General features: G+C 39.2%; 1 protein-coding gene across 1 annotated transcript in view; it reads right to left on the reverse strand.

Moving 5' to 3' along the window:
* Positions 1 to 22,638, reverse strand: part of Cep112 (centrosomal protein 112) — a 436,808-nt gene that overhangs the window by 398,918 nt on the left and 15,252 nt on the right. The window contains 1 exon segment of the mRNA XM_032914210.1: positions 21,797 to 21,969. Coding sequence (XP_032770101.1) covers positions 21,797 to 21,969 — 173 coding nt within the window.

Consider the following 22,638-nt stretch of genomic DNA (forward strand, 5'->3'; position numbering starts at 1 on the left):
AACAGCTTAAAATACAAAGTATATTTGACACACCTTTAAATTAGCATGTTTTATTATATCTCTGGCTTACAATTCTAGTTGCCTTAAAATTAAAGTTTATAATACATGTGTAAGTACAGTTGGTTTTTCTGTTATTATAGAAAAAAATCAAAATAACCAATATCTTAATAAAAGAAGCTTGTTTATAAGAAAAAAACGGTGTTATAAAGCTTTGCTCATTATAAAAGAAATAAAAGAAAAATATGACAAAAACTGACTTAGTTGGGGAAACTAGTGCATGAGTACCACTTCACAGTTGTCCCATCATCTCGGGGACCAAGTGTCGCCACTTGGCCTGTGCTGGTATATCCTAAGAATGACATTTAACTCATTCATAGTGAGAAATAATGAGAAGTATGTAATTTTATGATTAAGGGACAGATTTCACTACTTGTTATCATAGCACACTTATAGCAAGAGCTAAACAAGATTCTATCAAAGGTATAGTCAGATATCAAAGTATTCAAATTTATTCAATACTAGTTGTTTTGCCCAAATAAATTAATGAAAGGCTGGGCTTTTTTGTTAGGGACAGGTTCTTGGAAGGCAGAGACTGACCAAGGAAGAGCAACTCGGTACTGCTCTTGGGTGATCATCAACCAAGGGGATGTCCAGAAACAGCACAGAAGCAGACAAAGATCTCCCCTCACCTGGCCAGCTCTTATCACAGAACCCAATCCTAGAACTGTTTCTAGGCCACCACCCACTTTCCACCTGCACAAAGGACACAGCAGCGGTTCTCCATACAGGTCAAGTTCTGCAATGGCTCAGCAAAAGACCCAGGTCTAAAACTACAGTGTCCATCACAGTGATCACTAGTCGCAAACAGCCACTGAAATCTACTAGAATGTATAATTTAATAGTTTGCAGCCTTTTGGCCAAAATCATGCACAGAATGCAAAGTTCAGTTCCTCAACCTCACTTCAAGCACGTAACAGCCATAGTGAGAAACACACACTGCATTGGAAACACAGCTACAGAAAGTTACCACTGTTACCAAAACAAAACATCTATTGGCCACAACTACAATCAAGTGTATCTTTGTCCAAACACTGAAGAGACTCTTAAGTGAGTATTTCTTTATTAATACTTAAGAGCCTCCACTATGTGAATCCTAGTCACACTTCTGCCAACAGTCAGATTCTCTAAGGAAAAAGGTACTGACTAGTTCCCTGACAAGTCCCTACTCCCAAATCAGGCAACAAGGTATTTATAGTGTGTCGTCTACACATAGAATGGAGTTTGATAAAGTAAAACATTCCACTGCCATTTTGTGGTAACACAGTCTAAAAAAGTCAAATTAGTAATCTTCAAATAAACAAAACAAAACCAAACAAAAATGTTCAAATAGATCAGGCAACAGAACAGGTTTTCGTTGTACTCCACCACCCTCTGCTGGCTGTGCTCGTAAGCTGCATGTGTGAAGGAAATTCTAGCTACACTGGGAGACCTTTTTAAAGGGCACAGAGAATATCAGCTTTCCACCACAATACATTCCTGAAAACCACATGTGAAGAGGATCATTGTAAAGCAAAGCACATTTTCCATAAAGACAGACTATGACTATATTCCTCATTCCAAACTAAAAGCTACCATCAAATAGGCCATGGAAAACCCTCATGAAAGCAAACACGCAAAAACTATAGTCCCTTGTAATCACTTAAAGCAGGGTAATTACTCTCCAAGTCCTTTCTTATAAGTGTGTGTGTGTGCGTGTGTGTGTGTGTGTGTGTGTGTGTGTGTAATTTAGCTAACCCAATAAAAGTTAAAAGATAAGTTCCAATTGATATAAAATTAGCCTAAATTTGATATGTTGAAATGTATGCATATCATGTTTCAACAAACCTAGAATTTTTAAATAATCTAGACTTAAAATAAAAATGATAAAAATGAGATATAAACTGATAAAAAATACATTTCCCACCAATTAATTGAACTCATCTACAATAAGCAGAAGTGGTGTGCTTCCTCCATTGTGAAGCAGTGATCAGAGGCCAGAGATTATCTAACTTTAATCCCCTTCCGTCTCTGTTTTAGGGTTACGACGGCTGTGATGAAACACAGCACCATAACCAAAGCAGCGTGCAGAGGAAAGGGGTATTCTATTCAGCTCACACTCCACATCACTGTTCATCATTAAGGAAGTCAGGACAGGAACTCAAGCAGGGCAGGAACCTGGAGGCAGGAGCCAATGCAGAAGCCATGGAGGGTGCTGCTTACTGGCTTGCTCCTCAAGCTTGCTTGGACTGCTTTCTTACAGGACCCAAGAGCACCAGCCCAGAAAGGTACCACCCACATGGGCTGGGCCCTCCCCCATCAATCATTAATTAAGAAAATGTCCTACTATAAAGGCATTTTCTCAATTGAGATGCTCTCCTTTCAGATGACTTTAGCATGTGTCAAGTTGATATGAAACTATCTATCCAGTGCATCCTCTAACTCTTTTTGTTCCAGTTTTTTGTTTGTTTGTTTGTTTGTTTTTTCCGGAGCTGAGGACCAAACCCAGGGCCTTGAGCTTGCTAGGCAAACGCTCTACCACTGAGCTAAATCCCCAACCCCTTTGTTCCAGTTTTTAATTTAAAAACTTTAAATGACATACAGGTATAAGTATTTCATTCTAAAAAAGCAGAAAGAGTAAGGCTGGGGGATGGTTTAGTGGGTAAATTTCATGCTGTACAAATATGATGGTTTGACTGTGTATCCCTACCACCACATTAAAAACTGAAGAGGTAGCACTGAAATCCCAGTGTTCTGGAAGTATTAGCAGACAGATCTTGGGATCTTACGAGCTGGTCAGCCTAGCCAAGCAGTGAGCTCCAGGCTCAGCAAAGAGACCCTAGTTTAGTGAGAAACCCTGTTTTAAAAAAATAAAGTAGAAAAGGATTGAGAAAGACGCAGCATCCATCTCTGACCTCCACATGCACAAACATATACATGCACACACACACACACACACACACACACACACACACACACACACACACACACACACACAACACAGAAAGCCAGCAATGGTAACACCAAACTTTTAATTAAACTCTTCATTAAAAAATAAGTGGTATTAAATAGGTATTCTTTGCCACCTTGTTCTATCCCATATTCCATAGGCCTTGAGACAAACTATCAGATAACATATTTCACTGGAAAATTACAATAATAATAATAATAATAATAATAATAATAATAATAATAATACTTTTTTAAAGCTTCAAAATCTTCTCCATAGAATTGTAAGAATGCAACATGTCAGCTTTATATTTTGTCTCTGAGATAGAACATGAGTACTGGAATGCCATGAGTAGCATCTACACATGACCTGCACAGCAGCCAAATGTATGTACAGCCCAGCGCACCACACTGCGTCCTAAAGAGTGGGACTGTTCCCTTGAATAAACACGCCTACAAATCAGCTCTTAAATTCCCCAGTCAGGGGGCTGCGGAGACAGAACAGGCTGGGGTGCTGGTCTAGCTGCAGGAGGCCATGGGTTTGGTCCCCAGGACCACGTAAGTCCATAAGCACACACCTGAAACTCCAGGAGGCAGAAGCGAGATCAGAAAGAAGCTCAAGCTCATTCTTTGCAGCTTGGCAAGTTCAAGGCCAGTCCTTGGCACGTGAGCTCCTGTCTCAGAAACGAACAGTAAGAACCATCACAACAACCTCTGTAGAGCGTGCAGTTGCACTAGAACCTTCCCACACGGATACCAACTTACTTATTTTGAAGAATACAAGCGGACTTCTAAAAGCCGAAAACAGTCAATGCTCTCGACATAGGACAGTCGAACTATGACAAGTGAGTCCTTGAATGAACTGTGACAACAGCAACCACCATGCCACCAGTGTAGCAGCCCCAGCTGATACTCAGTAAGTCCTGTGCTGAAGGCTCCATATGTATCGTTTCACTTTGTCCTAACACTGAGTTCCAGACAACCACATCTTTTTTTTTTTTAAGATTTATTCATTTAGGGGTTGGGGATTTAGCTCAGCGGTAGAGCACTCGCCTAGCAAGCGCAAGGCCCTGGGTTTGGTCCCCAGCTCCGAAAAAAAGAACAAAAAAAGATTTATTCATTTATTATATATATAAGTACACTGTAGCTGTCTTCAGACACACCAGAAGGGGGCATCGGATCTCTTTACAGATGGTTGTGAGCCACCATGTGGTTGCTGGGAATTGAACTCAGGACCTCTGGAAGAGTAGTCGGGTGCTCTTAACCGCTGAGCCATCTCTCCAGCCCCAGACAACCACATCTTACAACATGATGACACTTGGGTTTAGAGAACTCGCCTGAGGACAGATGGCTGCCAAGTTATCAGAAGTAGGATTTGAGTCAAGGCAAAACTAGAAACAACAAAGGACAAAGGAATTTGTTTAGATTTCTGGGATGGCAGAGAGTAAAATGCAGACAAAAGGGCTGGAGATGTGGCTCAGTAGTTAAGAGCACAGGCTGCTCTTCCAAAGGACACAGGTTCAATTCACAGAACTTACATAGCAGCTCTTAACCACATATAACTATAGTCCCTAGGGACCTAACTGGGGACCTCTTGTGGCCTCTACAAGTATTACATGCACACTGCACATAAGATAATGCATGCACCCAGACACATATTACATGAATACTATTTTTTTTAAAAATGCAATTTCTATGTTTTTGCCTAAGCTACTTATAGATAAGCGTGTCCTAGAAACTCAACCCATTCCAATACTAGACAACACTCTGCTGGGAAAGCCCTGAGAGCTCCCAAGGCTGCTACTACATCCACAGATACAAAGGAGCGATGCTGTCAACCTCCCATGCTTACAGAGATGAACAAACCAGATAATTAAAAGACATGTCCAGAACAGTACCTACAATAGATTGGGCACTCCAAAAATGGCACAAATGGCCTCACTCGGCTTTCCTGCTTTAACAAATGAGAACACAAGTGGAATTCACAATCTGTGGAATGCTTGCTCATCAGGAAATTTCTATTCCTATGTTTAAATCCACATACAGGTCTGCTACAGCTACAGACACGTTTGTTATCTGCTTAAATGTATTAATTTCAGCACCAATATTAAAATTCTGTATGCCCAAACACCTTAAAAAGTTAGTGTTGTAGAAGGCAATTTGACTGTATATATGTATATATGTATGTATGTAACATACATATGCAATATATACGTCTGTAACATGTATACAAAAATGCTTCTATCTCTACACTCCAGGTATGTCCCACTCACTAAAAGTGACATCCAGTAAGTCTATACACACACACATATACACACACAATTTCTTTAAAACACTTCCTTACACAAGTGTTTTATACCTCTAGGCACTTTTTAGAACTTTATATATCTTAAATATCTTCCCAAGATAGCCCATGTACACCATTTTATACCATCCTACAAGATATTAAATCAATGAATAATCCCACCAATAGAGCAATGCGTCTTCTAGGAATCCATTATAGTGTAAGACACAGGAAAGTGTGTATATCTATTCTTGATGCTATAACTGATGAACTGGTATCTGTAAGAGCTGGGCCAAAATAACAGCCAAAGTTGTTTACCTCCATAATATCTCATGGAAATCACATTAAAAACTCTGACTACCCTAACATCTGTGCTTTAATTCATACCTATGTGTTCATTCCCCTTTGCTCCTGCCTCCTGAGCAAAACCTTGGCCTCTCCACACAGCCCTGAAGGACAAGGTACTTCCTCTTAGAATCTGAATGGCAAGCTCTTCTTCAAAAGTGGCTGTCTCCACATTACCTTATACTTGATTAAAACAAATCCCAGGTATATTGTAACCAAGATATACAATGAGCTAGGCATTAAGGTGTGACCAAAGCATCTTTATAAAGAATGAAATGCAGTATACTTTTTTAAAACTATGCATCAGTGGTTTTGAGACCTAAGTGAAAAAAAAAGAGAAAATTACAAAGCAACCCTAACACTTCATAACTTCTTACTCCCATGAGCACAGACATGAGGTATCCATTAGGGAATAGCATGTGCCAAATTATCCTGTATTACCTCTCGTGAGGAAAGTGGGAAAGAAAGAACATAAAAACCTTGGCTTTTCATTCTTCATACTTTACATGGAGGCTTCCACAAGCATTCACAGCTTTCTACACTAAGATAAAATCTGCATCTGTCATGTATGGTTACGCAGTACTATCAATAACTGAGAGATTTTAAGTACTATGTATATATTTTCTCATACTTCTGTGGAAGCCTAGGAAGCTGGGTAGGCCCTCTGCTGTGACCTCACAAGCCTTCAATCATGATTTGCTGAGAGCTGTATTTTCATTTGGAGGCTCAACTTCAGAAAGACCCGCAGTTCCCATGATGCTCGGCATTCAGTTCCCTGTGGCTACTTCTTCAAAGTCAACAAAGGCTGCGGCAGGAAGACCATGTTGACCCACAAAGCAATCACAGGAATGACATCACCACTGCCACATTCTATTGGTCAGAAACAAGTCACAGGCTCTGCTCATGTCCATGAGGAGGGACTTAGACAAAGAATATCAGGAATCAAGTTTTGAGGGCTACCTTAAAGACAACCCATCACAAAAACAAGGTGATGAGCTCCTTAGAAACATCTTAGTCATAACCAGCTAAAGTCAAATATAACTACACTATTTCTTTGTCAAGAAAAAAACCAGATGCTAAACACAAAAATGTAATAGCAGAATTTCGATAATAATACCTTTTATATCAGTGGGTCTTAAAAGAAAACATGGGTAATAATGTGAATGTAAACCAAGAAATATGGAGGGAAAAAGAGCAAGCAAAGGAGAACCTGAGGAGTGACCGTTACTATCTGGTGTAAAATGCTAAATATACTAATGCATGCTACATTTTGGGGGGACAAAAAGGAAGCATGATAATAAGAGCTAGAATGTGGCCTCGTAATCCTTCTAGGGAGTATGAAGCGAGGCTGCTACAAGCCTACAAAAGAATAAAGGTAAAGGAAGGTGTCATCTCTCCTGAATAGGGATCCTAACAAAAAGGCTTCAAAAGGACTCTGCATCTTTAATAATATAAAAAGGCTAGGGCACAAACAGCATAATCTAAAATGCCATTAGAAATGCTTCACATACAAAAAGGTCTAAGTAAAGCAGGGTTTTATAAAGTGATCAAAAAAGAAACACTAAGGGGGAAAATCTTTTAAGATTAAAGAGGTTTTTCAAAGGACAAGTTGAAGTGGCTGTAAAATTTATGAGGCAGCATTAAACTTCAGTTCTAAGTAACAATAAATTATTCACTATAAAAACATACATGTGTCAAATATTATAAGCCTCTTAAACTTTTTAAAACAATTTCTTACAGAAGTTATTAGATGTAGTAGGTCAACATTAACAGATACCAACTTCTTCGTTAGCACAGTATGACCACTCAGAGAAAAGGAGCATGATTGGAGGAGCGAAAGTGAAAGCTGGGCCTCGAGGGCTCCTCGGTTCCATGGTGAACTGAAGCACACATTGAGGCAGCCTTCAAACCTATCTTTGTAACTTCAGACAAAACAAATATTAGCTTTAGTTGTTAAATGTCTCCATGTACATAAAATGACAAATATCTGTTAAGTAATATTTGTGTAGATTAAAGCTTAAATAAAATGTAAATGTTAAAATAAGTCAAGCCATGAGTATTGAAGGAGTGCAGAATACTGAGAAGTGCCTTCTGACCCTCAGTGAGCATCAGCCTATGGCACTGGCCTTTGGCACGTCCTCTCTGGCTCCTTCAGTGCTGTGTCTCACACTGTGTACTGACATCTTTATAGTTCATGGCTATGTGTCCTCTGCCATTTTGTAAAGTCTATCCTCCCCTCTACATCTTCTAAAAGTTCAATTTTGTAATTCTTTTGAACTATTATATCTGCTACAATACATGCACCTTAGGTCGCTCTGCACAGTGAATTAAATATGTAGCCATGACTAATAACCTTCATTCAAGCACATGAGTAACCCACCTGAATATAAGAGCTTGGGAAATTTCTAACATGCCTCCATTTGATATGAGAAACCGAAAATAAATCACAAATATGAGACACACAATTCCTACCTTAAGAAATTGGACTCCACACAGCTCTCTGTGCCCAAATCCCATGGGAGAGAGAGCTGGAATCTCAGAAGAATCCTGAGAGCTCAGGGGAGACCACCACTTCTGCTCACATTCCTGGCCCGAGAGGAACCCGCCTAGTGCCCTCGGGAACCTAGAACAGTCAGCAGCAGGAACTTGCTGCCTGCACCTAGTGCTGAACCAGTCCCACAGCTCTCTGTGCCCAGATCCTGCTGAAAACAGGAGTGCTGACATACAGGCTTACAAGAGGGTCAAGCCACTGTCAGAGACAGCAAGACAAGCTAACACCAGAGACAACCTGATGGCGAGAGGCAAGCCCAGGAACCTAAGCAACAGAAACCAAGACTACTTGGCATCATCAGAACCTAGTTTTCCCACCAAAGCAAATACTGGATATTCAAACACACCGGAAAAGCAAGATTTGGATTTAAAATCACATTTTATAATGATGATGGCGGATTTAAGAAGGACATAAAGAACTCTCTTAAAGAAACACAGGACAACACAAGTAAACAAGTAGAAGCACTTAAAGAGAAAACACAAAAAATCCCTTAAAGAATTATAGGAAAACACAATCAAACAGGTGAAGGAATTGAACAAAACCACTGAGGATCTAAAAATGGAAATAGAAACAATAAAGAAATCGCAAAGAGAGACAACCCTGGTGATAGAAAACCTAGAAAAAAGATCAGGACACATAGACATAAGCATCACCAACAGAATACAAGAAATAGAAGAGAGAATCTCAGGGGCAGAAGATACCATCGGAAACATTGACACAGCCAACAAAGATAATGTAAAACGCAAAAAGCTCCTAACCCAAAACATTCAGGAAATCCAGGACACAATGAGAAGATCAAACCTAAGGATAGTAGGTATAGAAGAGAGCAAAGACTACCAACTTAAAGGGCCAGTAAATATCTTCAACAAAACTATACAACAAAACTTCCCTAACCTAAAGATGCCCACAATCATACAATAAGCCCACAGAACTCCAAATAGATTGGACTAGAAAAGAAATTGTTCCCGTCACATAATAGCCAAAACACCAAACGCACAAAACAAAGAAAGATTATTCAAAGCAGTGAGGGGGAAAGGTGAAGGAACATATAAAGGCAGACCTATCAGAATCACACCAGACTTCACACCAGAGACTATGAAAGCCAGAAGATCCTGGGCAGATGCATACAGACCCTAAGAGAACACAAATGCCAGCCCAGACTACTATATCCAGCGAAACTCTGAATTAACATACATGGAGAAACCAAGATATTCCATGAGGAAAAAAATTTATACAATATCTTTCCGCAGTGAAGCCCTACACAGAATAATAGATAGAAAACTCCAACACAGGGAGAGAAACTACGCCCTATAAAAAGCAGGAAAGTAACCTCTTGGCAACGAAACCAAAAGAAGAAAGCCACAAAACCATAATTCCACCTCTAACAACAAAAATAACAGGAAAAAACAATCTCTATTCCTTAATATCTCTTAACATCAATGGACTCAATTACCCAATAAAAAGACATAGACTAAGAGACTGGATATGTAAAGAAGACCCAGCATTTTGCTGCACAGAGGAAACACACCTCAGAGACAAACACAGACACTACCTCAGAGTAAAAGGTTGGAAAACAATTTTCCAAGTAAATGGTCCCAAGAAACGAGCTGGAGAATCCATTCTAATATCAAATAAAATCCACTTTCAGCCAAAAGTCATCAAAATATAAGGAAGGACACTTCATATACATCAAAGGAAAAATCCACCAAGATGAACTATCAATCCTAAATATCTATGCCCCAAATACAAGGGCACCTACATACGTAAAAGAAACCTTACTAAAGCTCAAAACACACATTGCACCTCACACAATAATAATGGGACACTTCAACACCTCACTCTCTTCAATGGACAGATCATGGAAACAGAAATTAAGCAGAGACATGGAGAAACAAACAGAAATTATGAACCAAATAGATTTAACAGATATTTATAGAACATTTCATCCTAAAACAAAAGATTATATCTTCTACTCAGCACCTCATGGTAACGTCGCCAAAATTGACCATATAATCAGTCACAAAACAGGCCTCAACAGATATAAGAAATAATCCCACAGAACTCCAAATAGATTGGACCAGAAAAGAAACACCTCCCGTCACATAATAGTCAAAACACTAAACGCTCAAAATAAAGAAAGAATATTAAAAGCAGTAAGGGAAAAAGGTCAAGTAACATATAAAGGCAGACCTATCAGAATCACACCAGACTTCTCGCCAGAAACTATGAAGGCCAGAAGATCCTGGACTGATGTCATACAGACCCTAAGAGAACACAAATGCCAGCCCAGGCTACTGTATCCTGCAAAACTCTCAATTAACATAGATGGAGAAACCAAGATATTCCATGACAAAACCAAATTTACACAATATCTTTCTACAAATCCAGCACTACAAAGGATAATAAATGGTAAAGCCCAACATAAGGAGGCAAGCTATACCCAAGAAGAGGCAAGAAACTAATCGCTCTTGGCAACAAAACAAAAGAAGAAAAGCACACAAACACAACCTCACATCCAAATATGAATATAACAGGAAGCAATAATCACTATTCCTTAATATATCTCTCAACATCAATGGCCTCAACTCCCCCAATAAAAGACATAGATTAACAAACTGGATACATAACGAGGACCCTGCATTCTGCTGCCTACAGGAAACACACCTCAGAGACAAAGACAGACACTACCTCAGAGTGAAAGGCTGGGAAACAACTTTCCAAGCAAATGGTCTGAAGAAGCAAGCTGGAGTAGCCATTCTAATATCAAATAAAATCAATTTCCAACTAAAAGTCATCAAAAAAGATAGGAAGGACACTTTATATTCATCAAAGGAAAAATCCACCAAGATGAACTCTCAATCCTAAATATCTATGCCCCAAATACAAGGGCACCTACATATGTAAAAGAAACCTTACTAAAGCTCAAAACACACATTGCACCTCACACAATAATAGTAGGAGATTTCAACACCCCCTCTCATCAATGGACAGATCATGGAAACAGAAATTAAACAGAGGCGTAGACAGACTAAGAGAAGTCATGAGCCAAATGGACTTAACGGATATTTATAGAACGTTTCTACCCTAAAAAGCAAAGGATATACCTTCTTCTCAGCTCATCATGGTACTTTCTCCAAAATTGACCATATAATTGGTCAAAAAACAGGCCTCAACAGATACAGAAAGATAGAAATAATCCCATGCGTGCTATCGGACCACCACGGCCTAAAGCTGGTCTTCAATAACAATAAGGGAAGAATGCCCACATATACGTGGAAACTGAACAATGCTCTACTCAATGATAACCTGGTCAAGGAAGAAATAAAGAAAGAAATTAAAAACTTTTTAGAATTTAATGAAAATGAAGGTACAACATACCCAAACTTATGGGACACAATGAAAGCTGCGCTAAGAGGAAAACTCATAGCGCTGAGTGCCTGCAGAAGGAAACAGGAAAGAGCATATGTCAGCAGCTTGACAGCACACCTAAAAGCTCTAGAACAAAAAGAAGCAAATACACCCAGGAGGAGTAGAAGGCAGGAAATAATCAAACTCAGAGCTGAAATCAACCAAGTAGAAACAAAAAGGACCATAGAAAGAATCAACAGAACCAAAAGTTGGTTCTTTGAGAAAATCAACAAGATAGATAAACCCCTAGCCAGACTAACGAGAGGACACAGAGAGTGTGTCCAAATTAACAAAATCAGAAATGAAAAGGGAGACATAACTACAGATTCAGAGGAAATTCAAAAAATCATCAGATCTTACTATAAAAGCCTATATTCAACAAAACTTGAAAATCTACAGGAAATGGACAATTTCCTAGACAGATACCAGGTACGGAAGTTAAATCAGGAACAGATAAACCAGTTAAACAACCCCATAACTCCTAAGGAAATAGAAGCAGTCATTAAAGGTCTCCCAACCAAAAAGAGCCCAGGTCCAGACGGGTTTAGTGCAGAATTCTATCAGACCTTCATAGAAGACCTCATACCAATATTATCCAAACTATTCCACAAAATTGAAACAGATGGAGCACTACGAATTCCTTCTATGAAGCCACAATTACTCTTATACCTAAACCACACAAAGACCCAACAAAGAAAGAGAACTTCAGACCAATTTCCCTTATGAACATTGACGCAAAAATACTCAACAAAATTCTGGCAAACCGAATCCAAGAGCACATCAAAACAATCATCCACCATGATCAAGTAGGCTTCATCCCAGGCATGCAGGGATGGTTTAATATACGGAAAACCATCAACGTGATCCATTATATAAACAAACTGAAAGAACAAAACCACATGATCATTTCATTATATGCTGAGAAAGCATTTGAAAAATTCAACACCCCTCCATGATAAAAGGCCTGGAAAGAATAGGAATACAAGGCCCATACCTAAACATAGTAAAAGCCATATACAGCAAACCAGTTGCTAACATTAAACTAAATGGAGAGAAACTTGAAGCAATCCCACTAAAATCAGGGACTAGACAAGGCTGCCCACTCTCTCCCTACTTATTCAATATAGTTCTTGAAGTTCTAGCCAGAGCAATCAGACAACAAAAAAGGAGATCAAGGGATACAGATCGGAAAAGAAGAAGTCAAAAATATCACTATTTGCAGATGATATGATAGTATATTTAAGTGATGCCAAAAAGTTCCACCAGAGAACTACTAAAGCTGATAAACAACTTCAGCAAAGTGGCTGGGTATAAAATTAACTCAAATAAATCAGTAGCCTTCCTCTACACAAAAGAGAAACAAGCCGAGAAAGAAATTAGGGAAGCGACACCCTTCATAATAGACCCAAATAATATAAAAATACCTCGGTGTGACTTTAACCAAGCAAGGGAAAGATCTGTACAATAAGAACTTCAAGACACTGAAGAAAGAAATTGAAGAAGACCTCAGAAGGTGGAAAGATCTCCCATGCTCATGGATTGGCAGGATTAATATAGTAAAAATGGCCATTTACCAAAAAAAGTGATCTACAGATTCAATGCAATCCCCATCAAAATACCAATCCAATTCTTCAAAGAGTTAGACAGAACAATTTGCAAATTCATCTGGAATAACAAAACCCAGGATAGCTAAAACTATCCTCAACAATAAAAAGGACTTCAGGGGAATCACTATCCCTGAACTCAAGCAGTATTACAGAGCAATAGTGATAAAAAAACTGCATGGTATTGGTACAGAGACAGACAGATAGACCAATGGAACAGAATTGAAGACCCAGAAATGAATCCACACACCTATGGTCACTTGATTTTTGACAAAGGAGCCAAATCCATCCAATGGAAAAAAGAGCATTTTCAGCAAATGGTGCTGGTTCAACTGGAGGTCAACATGTAGAAGAATGCAGATCGATCCATGCTTATCACCCTGTACAAAGCTTAAGTCCAAGTGGATCAAGGACCTCCACATCAAACCAGACACACTCAAACTAATAGAAGAAAAACTAGGGAAGCATCTGGAACACATGGGCATGGGAAAAAATTTCCTGAACAAAACACCAATGGCTTATGCTCTAAGATCAAGAATCGACAAATGGGATCTCATAAAACTGCAAAGCTTCTGTAAGGCAAAGGACACTGTGGTTAGGACAAACGGCAACCAACAGATTGGGAAAAGATCTTTACCAATCCTACAACAGATAGAGGCCTTATATCCAAAATATACAAAGAACTGAAGAAGTTAGACAGCAAGGAGACAAATAACCCTATCAAAAAATGGTGTTCAGAGCTAAGCAATGAATTCACAGCTGAGGAATGCTGAATGACTGAGAAATACCTAAAGAAATGTTCGACATCTTTAGTCATAAAGGAAATGCAAATCAAAACAACCCTGAGATTTCACCTCACACCAGTGAGAATGGCTAAGATCAAAACTCAGGTGACAGCAAATGCTGGCGAGGATGTGGAGAAAGAACACTCCTCCATTGTTGGTGGGGTTGCAGACTGCTACAACCATTCTGGAAATCAGTCTGGAGGTTCCTCAGAAAATTGGACATTGAACTGCCTGAGGATCCAGCTATACCTCTCCTGGGCATATACCCAAAAGATGCCCCAACATATAAAAAAGACACATGCTCCACTATGTTCATCGCAGCCTTATTTATAATAGCCAGAAGCTGGAAAGAACCCAGATGCCCCTCAACAGAGGAATGGATACAGAAAATGTGGTACATCTACACAATGGAATATTACTCAGCTATCAAAAACAATGACTTTATGAAATTCGTAGGCAAATGGTTGGAACTGGAAAATATCATCCTGAGTGAGCTAACCCAATCACAGAAAGACATACATGGTATGTACTCATTGATAAGTGGCTATTAGCCCAAATGCTTGAGTTACCCTAGATGCCTAGAACAAATGAAACTCAAGACGGATGATCAAAATGTGAGTGCAGATCGCTCATGAGACACAGCAGAATACAGCAAATACAGAGGCGTATGCCAGCAGGAAACCACTGAACTGAGAAGCAGGACCCCTGTTGAAGGAATCAGAGAAAGAACTGGAAGAGCTTGAAGGAGCTCGAGACCCCATATGTACAGCAATGCCAACCAACCAGAGCTTCCAGGACTAAGCCACTACCCAAAGACTATACATGGACTGACCCTGGACTCTGACCTCGTGAGGTTGCAATGAATATCCTAGTAAGAGCACCAGTGGAAGGGAAGCCCTGGGTCCTGCTAAGACTGAACCCCTAGTGAACTAGACTGTTGGGGAGAGGGCAGCAATGGGGGAGGGGTTGGGAGGAACACCCATAAGGAAGGGGAGGGGAGGAGGATGTTTGCCCGAAACCGGAAAGGAATAACATTGAAATGTATATAAGAAATACTCAAGTTAATAATAAAAAAAAAAAAAAAAGAAATAATCCCATGCATCCTATCAGATCACAATGGACTAAGGCTAGTTGTCAATAACAACAAAAACAACAAAACAAAGAAATTAAAGACTTTTTAGAATTTACTGAAAATGAAGGCACAACATACCCAAACTTATGGGACACAATGAAAGCAGTGCTAAGAGGAAAATGCATAGCTCTGAGTGCCCCCAAAAAGAAACTGGAGACAGCATACATTACCAGCTTGACAGCATACCTAAAAGCTCTAGAACGAAAAGAAACAAATACACCCAAGAGACATAGACGGCAGGAAATAATCAAATCCAGGGCTGAAATCAACCAAGTACAAACAAAAAGAACTATACAAAAGAATCAACAAAACCAGGAGCTGGTTCTTTGAGAAAATCAACAAGATAGATAAACGCTTGGCCATACTAACCAGAAGGCACAGAGAGAGTATCCAAACTAACAAAATCAGAAATGAAAGGGGAGACATAACAACAGAATCTGAGGAAATTAAAAAAAAAAAGTATATCAGATCCTACTACAAAAGCATATATTGAGCAAAACTGGAAAATATGCATGAAATGGACAGTTTTCTAGATAGATACCAGGTACCATAGTTAAATCAGGATCAGATAAACAATCTAAACAGTCCCATAACTCCTAAAGAAATAGAAGCAATTATTAAAAGTCTCCCAACCCCCCCCCAAAAAAAATCCCAGATGGGTTTAGTGCAGAATTCTATCAGACCTTCATAGAAGACCTCATACCAATACTGTTCAAACTATTCCACAAAATAGAAACAGAAGGAGCACTACCAAATTCCTTCTATGAAGCCACCATTACTCTTATACCTAAATCACACAAAGACCCAACAAAGAAAGAGAATTTCAGATCAATTTCCCTTATGAATATCGATACAAAAATACTCAATAAAATTATCACGAACCGAATCCAAGAACACATCAAAATGATCATCCATCATGATCAAGTAGGCTTCATCCTAGGGATGCAGGAATGGTTCAATATATGGAAATCCATCAACATAATTCACTATGTAAACAAACTCAAAGAAACAACCACAGGATCATTTCATTAGATGCTGAGAAAGCATTTGACAAATTCAACACCTCTTCATGTTAAAAGTTCTGGAAAGATCTGGAATTCAAGGCCCATACCTAAACATAGTAAAAGCAATATACGGCAAACTAGTAGCAAACATTAATCTAAATGGAGAGAAACTTGAAGCAATCCTACTAAAATCAGGGACTAGATAAGTCTGCCCACTCTCTCCCTACTTATTCAATATAATTCTTGAAGTCCTAGCCAGAGCAATCAGACAACAAAAGGGATACAGGGAAAGGGATACAAATTGGAAAGGAAAAAGTCAAAGTATCACTATTTGCTGATGATATAGTATAATTAAATGACCCCAAAAGTTCCACCAGAGAACTACTAAGCCTGATAAACAACTTCAGCAAAGTGGCTGGGTATAAAATTAACTCAAACAAATCAGTAGCCTTCCTCTACTCAAAAGATAAACAGGCTAAGAAAGAAATTAGAGAAATGACACCCTTCACAATAGTCACAAATAACATAAAATACCTCGGTGTGACTCTAACCAAGCAAGTGAAAGATCTGTATGACAAAAACTTCAAGTCTCTGAAGAAAGAAATTGAAGAAGATATCAGAAGATGGAAGATCAGAAGATCTCCCGTGCTCATGGATTGGTAGGATTAATATAATAAAAATGACCATTTTGCCTAAAGCAATCTATACATTCAATGCAATCCCCATCAAAATTCCAATTCAATCCTTCATAAAGTTAGAAAGAGCAATTTGTAAATTCATTTGGAATAACAAAAACCCAGGATATCGAAAATTATCCTCAACAATAAAAGAACTTCTGGGGCAATCATCCCTGACCTCAAGTTGTATTACAGAGCAATAATGATAAAAAAAAAACTATATGGTCTTGGTACAGAGACAGGCAGGTAGATCAGTGGAATAGAATTGAAGACCCAGAAATGAACGCACACACCTATGGTCACTTGATCTTTGACAAAGGAGCTAAAACCATGCAATGGAAAATAGCATTTTCAACAAATGGTGCTGGTTCAACTGGAGGTTAGCATGTAGAAGAATGCAAATCGACCCATTCTTACTGCCATGTACAAAGCTTAAATCCAAGTGGATCAAGGACCTCCACATAAAACTAGATACACTCAAACTAATAGAAGAAAAAGTGGGGAAGAGCTTCAAACACATGGCCACTGGGGAAATTTTTCTGAACAAAACACCGACGGCTTATGCTCTAAGATCAAGAATAGACAAATGGGACCTCAAAAAAAGGAAAGGTTCTGTAAGGTAAAGAACACTGTCATTAGGACAAAACAGCAACCAACAGATTGGGAAAAGATCTTTACCAATCCTACATCCAACAGAGGGCTAATATCCAATATATACAAAGAATTCAAGAAGTTAGACCCCAGAGAGCCAAATAACCTTATTTTAAAAAATGGGGTACAGAGCTAAACAAAGAATTCTCGGCTGAGGAATATCGAATGGCTGAGAAGCACCTAAAGAAATGTTCAACATCTTTAGTCATCAGGGAAATGCAAATCAAAACAACCCTGAGATTCCACCTGACACCAATCAAAATGGCTAATATCAAAAACTCAGGTAACAACAGATGCTGGCAAGGATGTGGAGAAAGAGGAACACTCCTCCATTGTTGGTGGGATTGCAGACTGGTACAACCATTCTGGACATCAGTCTGGAGGTTCCTCAGAAAATTGAACATTGAACTTCCTGAGGACCCAGCTATACCACTCCTGGGCATATACCCAAAAGATGCCCCAACATATAACAAAGACACATGCTCTACTATGTTCATAGCAGCCTTATTTATAATAGCCAGAATCTGGAAAGAATCCAGATGCCCTTCCACAGAGGAATGGATACAGAAAATGTGGTACATTTAAACAATGGAGTACTACTCAGTTATCAAAATCAATGACTTTGTGAAATTTGCAGGCAAATGGATGGAACTAGAAAATATCATCCTGAGTGGGGTAACCCAATCTCTCTCTCTCTCTCTCTCTCTCTCTCTCTCTCTCTCTCTCTCTCTCTCTCTCTCACACACACACACACACACACACACACACACACACACACAAAACATGGCAAACACTCACTGATAAGTGGATATTAGCCCAAAAGCTTGAATTACCCAAGATACAATCTACAGACCACATGAAGCTCAAGAAGAAGGACGACCAAAGTGCAGATGCTTCAGTTCTTCTTAAAAAGGGGAACAAAAATACATGCGAGGAAATACAGAGACAAAGTTTGGAGCAGCGACTGAAGGAATGGTCATTCAGAGCCTGCCTCACCTTGGGATCCAGCCCATATACACATATAGCCACCAAACCTAGACAATACTGATGAAACCAGGAAGTGCATGCTGACAGGAGCCTGCTATAGCTGTCTGCTGAGAGGCTATTACAGAGGCAAATGCTAGCAGCAAACCATTGAACTTAAAAAAAGGATTGAAGGAGCTGAAGGGGCTTACAACCCCATAAGAACAACAATACCAACCAACCAGAGCTCTCAGGGATTAAACCACTACCCAAAGAGTACACATGGACTGATCCAAGGCTCCAGCTGCATATGTAGCAGAGGATGGTCATGTTAGGCACTAATAGGAGGAGTAACCCTTGGTCCTGCCAAGGTTGGACCCCCCCCCACAGTGTAGGTGGTGAGGGTGGTGAGGTAGGAAGGTGGGGTGGTTAGAGAGGGGGAACACCCTTATAGAAGAAGGGGGAGGGGATGAGATAGGGAGCTTATGGCCGGAAAATCGGGAGAGGGAATAACGTTTGAAATGTAAATAAAAAATATCCAATAAAAAAGTTGGACTCCAACAGAAAAGATAGACATTAGATATTTACAAATGTGAGGAGTGCAAAAGCGAGTCATGGGGTCTACAGGAAGACGTAACAGTAACCGGAACAGGCTTGGATGCCAGACTTTTGTGAGGCTGTGAGGCTGAGGACGGATAGGATTGAGAGCATCAGACAGCTTTTCATTTGCTTAATGTTTAATCAATAACATGCCTGTAATCAAGTAACTATTTTTCCTTAAAATTCATTTAAGTTACAGATAGCAGTGATAGCTAAATCATGGTTAGGTGGATGAGATTTGGAATCACACAGGAGATACTCAGATATTACATATCTGTAAAAAGATTTCCAAAGAGGCTGAACTGGGGAGATTTACCAGTGTATCCCATGGGCTGGGCTGAGTAACAAGGAGAAAAGTAGAAAACTGATCACAGGCGGTGTGACCAGACACCTCATGTTCCTGCTAACTCACCTGCCCCAACATGACGAGCTCCACCCCCTCACGCTTAACTAGAACAAGCCCCTCCCCTCCTTACGTAGCTTTTAACAAATATTTTGTCCCAGCAGTAAAAAAGGTAGCCAATACAGTGGACCAAAGGACAGATTACTTCTTAAAGTGTAGATTTTGTTATGTTCTCATTTTGCAAACAAGTGACTGGGTGATACACAGGTATTGGCACTGGGGCTGGAGAGAGTTCAGCAGTTTAGAGCTCATGCTGCTCTTTCAGAGGACGCTACTTTGGATCCCAGCCCCCAAGTTGGGAGGCTCACAACTGACTATGACTACAGCTCAGGGACTCCATTTCCCTCTTCTAGGCAGTTCCATGGGCACCCCACAGATGTCATACATTCAACAAAGACACACACACACACACACACACACACACACACACAAATAAATAAAAATAATTAAAAAATATTTTCACTGTATTTTTCTCAAAATTTATCTTGTGGTCCAAAGAAGAAAATGTCCATTCCCCTAGACTCCTGTTAAGTCCTTCCTATCCTGAATTCTTCTTTGATGCACATATCCATCTTCACACGCATGTGCACAGTGGTACACGGCTAGTACAACAGAACTCTGTGTGCACTTCTCCTGTACATCTGAAACAACTCATCAGTCACAGCCGCAGGACTGCAGCAGGCCCCAGGCCAGTGACACTGCTGCCACAGGACTGCAGCAGGCCCCAGGCCAGTGACACTGCTGCCAAACCTAGCACTTGTGCAAACACATAGAAGCCCTTGCCTTCTTGAGTCGTCTGGTCCCTCTATTATTATTCTCTGCACTTTGGATACAATATGAAAACAGGAAAACACTATCTTAAAGTATATTTAAAGAAAAAGGTTCATGCTCACTATTACATACAAAAGTGTAAAACTCAAAAATAGCACACTACATTAACAGAGTAAGCAATTATAACTACTTATCTATACTGTATGACCCCATGGCTAGCTTACAAAAAGATTACCAGGTTTTTAGACTTTTAGAAGGAGCATAAAAAAAAAACTGATTGCTAATTTTGACAAATCCAAAAAAGAAAAAAAAGAAAACTTGAAGACATTACTCTTCCTTCATTGTTTCCTTTTTCTAATAAATTATTTCAAGGGTTCTTTGTGTTCAACTCTTCTTCCCCTTCATAATATCTCAAGTCTGAAAGACACACAAGCAGACAGCATCTACAGTGGATGCACTTCTAATTATGAATAACATTTCCACATTTAATAAGAAATAGACCAAAAAAATTATAGTGGACAAGAAAGTCTGCTTTGTTAACAGAAACAAATTTATAAAATTAAAATTACCAAGAGAATGACCAGAAGTGAAATATAAAGTGTGATACATGTCAACTGACATTGTCCAATATTTTTAACATTTCAAGAAACTCAAATGTCAGCAGGAAAAATCAAAATTTAATAAAAAAAATTTACATCTTTCTTTCTTAAAGGCCAAAAATTACACTGCAATAATAACAGTCTTTTGGTCCATTTTTATAACGCAGAAGTGTATTTTTATTTGTATGAAAAAGTCTACATAGGTTTAATACTCTACTACAAAGGCAATTGAATGGGTCACATTTATATTCTTATTTCATTAAATGAAAACAGTGGCACCACTCAGGGGTGTGTGGAAGGAGAGGTGCTTCTCAGAAGATGCAACATGGATGTGTGCGGAATGTTACATTTTGTTGATAATTCTGTCCTAAAGAAAACATGTAGTTGTGTGGAGGTTAGAATATGCTAACCCAGGGAGGGGCACTATTAGCAGGTGTGGCCTTGTTGGAGGAAGTGTGTCAATGTGGGGGCTTTGAGGCCCTCCCTCTAGCCATCTGGAAGCCAGTCTTCTCCTGTTTGCCTTCAGATGAAGATGTAGAACTCTGAGCTCCTCCTGCACCATACCTGCCTGGATGCTGCCATGTTCCCTGCCTTGATGATCATGGACTGAAGCCCTGAACCTATAAGCCAGCCTCTATTAAATGTTGTCTTTATAAGACTTGCCTTGGTCATGGTGTCTGCTCACAGCAGTAAAACCCTAAGATAGTTAAGTTACTTAGGATTCTCTGCCACACTTTCCAAACAACAAAACACACACATACACACACACACACACACACAGAGAGAGAGAGAGAGAGAGAGAGAGAGAGAGAGAGAGAGAGAGAGAGAAAATATATTCATTAAATGGCTTCAAATGCAACTGTGTAGTAAAGTCTAAAGCCTGTCATTCTTACCTACCAAACATCTACTCAACATTAGTGAAAATATTAAGTAAACCAAATACTTATTATTAAAAAGAAAAAAGCTCTAATATGTGCGCCAGCTGCAGAAGAAGATTAACTTTTAAAAACTCCAAACATGATGTTTCGGCATACCTGTGGGCATCACTTGCCGACAGCAGCAGTGTGTTCTCTTCTCCAGAAGAAAGCTGCCATGAGTCATTCAATCTCCGCTCGCCCGGCTCCAGCTCACCCATCACCCAGTCAGGCAGCTTCTCCGGGCTTGAATCTTTTGATTGTGCTGAATTTGGTTCATCAAAATAGATGGACTGGTTTTTAAACATCAGAGAAATCATTCTTACAAAATGTACTGTAAAGAAAACACTTAAAATTTCCATCAATTTTTAAGTTTGGCAAAAGCTCTTCAAATATTCAATTAAATTCAATGACAAATATATAAAAAGTATCATTCAATACATAATAAATTATGAACTACTAAAATAAGATGGTTAATATAATTATATTTCAGTTATGTTCTACTATAGAAGAAACCTAATGAACAGAAAAATTACCGGCAGGTAAATCTGGGATAATTATTTCTTTAAGGAAGTGTTAATAGATTTGTAGCAGTGGTTCTCAACCTTCCTGATGCTATGACCCCTTAATACAGTTCCTCAAGTTATGATGACCCCCAACCATGAAATTATTGTGTTGCCATTTCACAACTATAATTTTTCTACTGTTATAAATCATAATGTAAATATTTTTGGAAACAAGTTTATCAAAAGGGTCATGACCCACAGGTTGAGTACCACTGCTTTATGGTTAAATGGAAAACTTTTACAATAATATCTTACTCTTTTTACTCCTGTAACAATCAATTAATCTGCATATGTGAACATACACACACACATACACACACACACACACACACACACACACACACACACACACAAAATATCAGTACTAAGTACAAAATATCAAAACTAAGATGTGCT

The sequence above is a fragment of the Rattus rattus genome, chromosome 9 (assembly GCF_011064425.1).
Source record: "Rattus rattus isolate New Zealand chromosome 9, Rrattus_CSIRO_v1, whole genome shotgun sequence".
Lineage (NCBI taxonomy): Eukaryota > Metazoa > Chordata > Mammalia > Rodentia > Muridae > Rattus > Rattus rattus.